This window comes from Microtus ochrogaster, unplaced genomic scaffold (assembly GCF_000317375.1).
Source record: "Microtus ochrogaster isolate Prairie Vole_2 unplaced genomic scaffold, MicOch1.0 UNK3, whole genome shotgun sequence".
Classification (NCBI taxonomy): Eukaryota; Metazoa; Chordata; class Mammalia; order Rodentia; family Cricetidae; genus Microtus; species Microtus ochrogaster.
In genome coordinates, this window is record NW_004949101.1 from 13283235 (window position 1) to 13287682 (window position 4448).

The 4448-nt window shown below is 41.0% G+C and overlaps 1 protein-coding gene across 2 annotated transcripts in view; it reads left to right on the forward strand.

Annotated features, from left to right (window-relative positions):
• Positions 1-575: 575 nt before the first annotated feature.
• The window catches only part of Hao1 (hydroxyacid oxidase 1), a 54571-nt gene continuing 50698 nt past the window's right edge, over positions 576-4448 (forward strand). For both annotated transcript variants that reach the window (XM_026788443.1, XM_005365551.1), the window contains exon 1: positions 576-774. In XM_026788443.1, coding sequence (XP_026644244.1) covers positions 638-774 — 137 coding nt within the window. In that variant the 5' untranslated portion in view covers positions 576-637. The remainder of the gene's footprint in view (positions 775-4448) is intronic.

Here is a 4448-nt window from a genome sequence, read left to right on the forward strand (position 1 = left end):
TTTAAAATGGCACTGCCCTCAATCACTCCCAGAGCAATACAAACCTGAAAATAAGATTCTCAGAATTATTGAGAAGAATAATTCAATATAAAGCTATAGTGCTTTGTATTGAAGCAAAATACTTCTGATCTGATCATATTTATATTGTACAGAAGTTATGCACTCACTGAATAATTAATTTGCTCTATAACCTGTTCGTGTTATTTTTATATGGCAGGTGCATTGTACAAGTGTGTCAGGAAAACAAGAAAGAAGTTTGCTGTGGGTGCCAAAATAAAGAGCAAAATATAAATTGTTGGAAGACCTAGCTGGAGGTAGACTGAACCAAGGATGGTTTCAGGTCAGTCCCTTAACTTTTGATTTATTTCCTTATTCTGTCAATATGACAGATCCTACTTATCCCAGCTTTCTTCTCAGCTCTAACTCTGTGTGATTTAGGTTGTTTAGTGGCTAGTCAACAAATGAAATGTCAAAGTCTAGGTGTACAATGTTTACTCATTTGATGTAAGCAAGAGAGAATTAAATATGAACTTTGGCAAAAGTCTATTAATAATTGACAAATAACAGAATTGTCTGAGCATAGAAAACAGTCCATGAAAAACCCCCAGAATATCTAAGGTTGCTGTACCCTGCTGCAATGTTGCCCCGGCTGGTCTGCATCAGTGATTATGAAGAACACGCCAGATCAGTGCTTCAAAAGTCAGTATATGATTATTATAAGTCTGGGGCAAACGATCAGGAGACCTTGGCTGATAATATTAGAGCATTTTCTAGGTAAGAAACTTGGTTATTTAAAATTGCATTTTAATATTACACAAAGATATTGCATCAGAATGAGATGTAGTTTTATGTTACAGTGGTGTGAACTTACCTGCATTTGTAATTAATAAAGAGTAGAAAATTTCTGTCATGTGAGAGACATTGACGTCTTAAAATGTTGAAGTATTATCAGCACAGGGATCAATAGCGAAAGTGAGTCCTACCTTTACTTGAACAAGGACAGTAATCAATTTATCTGTGTATACCAATTGTCATAAATGCTGATGACTCCATTTACTTTTTATCAGAGTGTGACAGGGAATGCTTGTGTGGATGGACTGGGAAGATGGCTTTATGCTCAGGATAGCTACCCTAACCAGTTGAACCAGATAATATTACTGCCTCGGATGTCCCCATCCTGCTGGCTTCTCTGTGATCGTCCACTTTGATTATGGCTGTCTACACTCTCGCTTTAGATACCAGTGTGTATGCATAGCATCCATTGCTCATCTTTGCCGTCCCATGCCTCCTTTAACATGCTTCATCTTTCTCCCCAAATTAATCTGCCCAGGCTTTCATATTCCAGATAAAAGGTGGTAGGTGTCATAGCTTATGCTTTCTTTTTTATTGTAAAGAAAAAGGTTAAATGGATGTTATTTTTGTTGTTTTGTTTTGCTTTCTCCACTGAGTAGTTGAGGGATTCTTTACCACACCTCACTCTTTCCTAGGCCTTCATCTTCCACTGTAGTCCTTAGTGATGGCAGTAGGTATTAGCACTCCCCATTTATGATGACACATTAATTGGGAAGGGACATAAAATATCCAGAGATAGAACATTTGCCTTCTTTCTTATTTCTTCTTTGATCTGGAGTGAAATCATTCCAAATCACCTTCATGTTTTTGAATTATGAGAAATTAAATCCTTTCGATGAAGGCGGTAACTTGATGTCAGCAGCTGCTTTACACTACACACAGGTTGGTGGTGACAGTGAAGGATGGGAAGTCTCTAAAGTCCTTGGTCAAGCTGTCGTTGGAACCTTTTTGAACTATAAACGCTAGGGAAGCTATGGCTGGAGAGGTAGTTGACAGTGCAGGAGCTTATAGTTCTGCAGTTTCTCCAATCATTTTTTAGTAGTCAACATTTGCTGCTCTTCTCGAACATTCCTTCTTGGGACCATGCCACTGTATTCTATGGGTAAATGGCTTGCCTGAGTGCTCCTTAAACAACACTTTAGCCCTACTGGATTTTCATAACCAAAAGACTTTTCAGGCCCTTGGATATACAGGGCTGGTGTCTCAGCATTGCTGCTGGTAATCACCTGGTTCATCTCTAGCAGCCTTCCCTACCCCTTGAGATTCCCTATATCATGTGGTCCAACTTATTAACTTACTTATCATCCCATAATATAGCCCTGTGTGATGTCAAACTGGCTATGCACACCCAGCTGGCCTGGGACTTGCAGCCATCCTGCCAGCTCTGCTTCCTGCGTGCTGCAGGAATGTGTCAACATGCCGGGACAATTGATTGACTTACACTGTGAGCTGTTTTTCAGACAAGGCTGTTGCAGAGCTGAGGATATAGCAATGATCTGGATAGAAAGTACCTACCAATAGGACCTTGCATTTAGATGGCTGCACATGACCTTAGCTTCCATAACCTAGTGGGCAGAAATGATGTAGAGTGACCCCAAACAGCAACCCAAGAGAAGGAGCAAAGGAGTACAGCAAGACAGACTGCCTTAGCAACCTGAGAAATTCTGGGAACTTTCTGCGGAAATAGAGGACATGGCGACTTCTAAGTTGTAAGCACCCAGAAGAGCCTGCTTTGCTTCTGTGAATTCTATAGCACTCCCATTAGAAATAGCACCCTATGTGTTCACTAATTTATCCCTTGAATACAGAAAATGCAACTGGGTTCACAGTGCCATGTCATTTATGAAGCTTGATAATTCTTTTGTTCTTTAAAAAACATTTTAAAAGGTATTAAGCAAATTTCTTCAGAGGCAGCTCATTTTTTGTGTTTGTACTACAAGAAATATCAGGCATGATCACCAATCTAACATCTCAGTTCCTCCTTTGCTGTGTGACTCCCTGCCTGACTCATAATCCTTTGCTTTATGCCCTTGAGTCGGTCTTGTGGGAATAAAAATAGAATTTCTGCTGACTTTGATGACATTGGGTTGGTGGCAGGAAGAGAGTCACCCTGAGGCTTCTCATTCTGTTTCAAATAAAGGCTACAAACAAGCAACCTCAGATAACATTGTGACCTAAGGTCAGGGTGTTCCAAAGGTTTGTGAAATTCAACCCCTTTACCTCAAGCTTGGAGAGGGAGCATCCACCCAACCTCCCCTCTTTCCTCACCGGCACTTTCCATCAACACTCACATCTGACAACCACATTTTGGATTTCTGGAAACTTGGGTTGACTTATGACCAGAACACAAAACAAAACAAACAAAAAACTCCAGTAAAGGATGAATACAAAGAACCACCTAGAAGAATGTAATTTCCTCTTGACCAAGGCAAATGTCAGTTTTGGCCTGACCCGAGATTGGGGCAAATTTGAAAGAGTATACTACACTATTTCTTTTACACACTGATCTAAAGGAGCTTCCTTGCCCAGTCACAGGCTCTGTGGCTTTTCCTGAAGGTGCTACTGATGGAAACTAAGTCCATAGATCCATAGGCAGGGTTGTGACATTGGGAGTAGAAGCTGCTTCCTTCCTGCTGCATCCTAACTGACCCTGACAAAGGGGAGGTCTCATTTGAACAGATGCTGTCCTCACTTCATTGAGAATCAACACAAACTCACTAGTGGCGTTTTCAGTACTACCTAAGTAGAACTGTCCTAACATCTCTCCGCTGATACAGTATATAAGTGAGGAGGGAGCGTTTTCAGTCATTTGCTTTAAATTTTTAGAGAGCAAAGTTAAGATGAAGAAATTGAAAAGCCACCTGCTGGTATCTTAGAATTCTGGAAAAGTCAATTCGGGGTACTTAGTTGGTGTGATAACTCGGTGGGAGGTTTCTGAGCTGTGCGATTTGTAAATCTTATCAGGGAGCAGTTATGTCCTAGGAAGTGTGTGTATCTCCTGAGGTTTTGATTGACTAGAAGCCTTTGTTTTGTGTGTCGTGTAGGCTAAAGTCCTGTTGCAAATCCTTCGTTCTTTTGAAAGGTTTATTACTCAGTGGTCCAGCTGCTCTCCCCATTTTCACATCCTCTTTCTAAAGTGGATGCCATGTGGAAGCAGCATAAGGCTATGGAGACAATTGTTAGAAGTACAGTTGAGGTGTTAGCCATTTAAATTTGGGGTAGTTTTGGGAGGGGGCTCAAAAATCCACTGAAACTCTCTGGCAAAGTTATTGTTATTTGGAAAATACCAAAACCTGGAGGAGGCATTAGAAGATGTACCCTCTTGTTCCGCTGGTTTTATTTAATTTTGCCAAGAAATGTGAGGGTTGAAGCATCTCTGTAATATCTCGAAACAGAAAATGTATTTATGGAAAGTGGGACCAAGCTGTTAGTAAGGTGACTGCGCCACCACGTGGATGTGTGTAGAACTGCCACGTCTGGGTAGAATAAGCGTTGCTTTGTAAATGGGTGACATTAAAAAAGGACACCTTTCCCGATAGAACATCCCCATTGTCTCAGTGTGTGGGTGCACCCCTCGCGGTCCTGAGTTCCTTGCT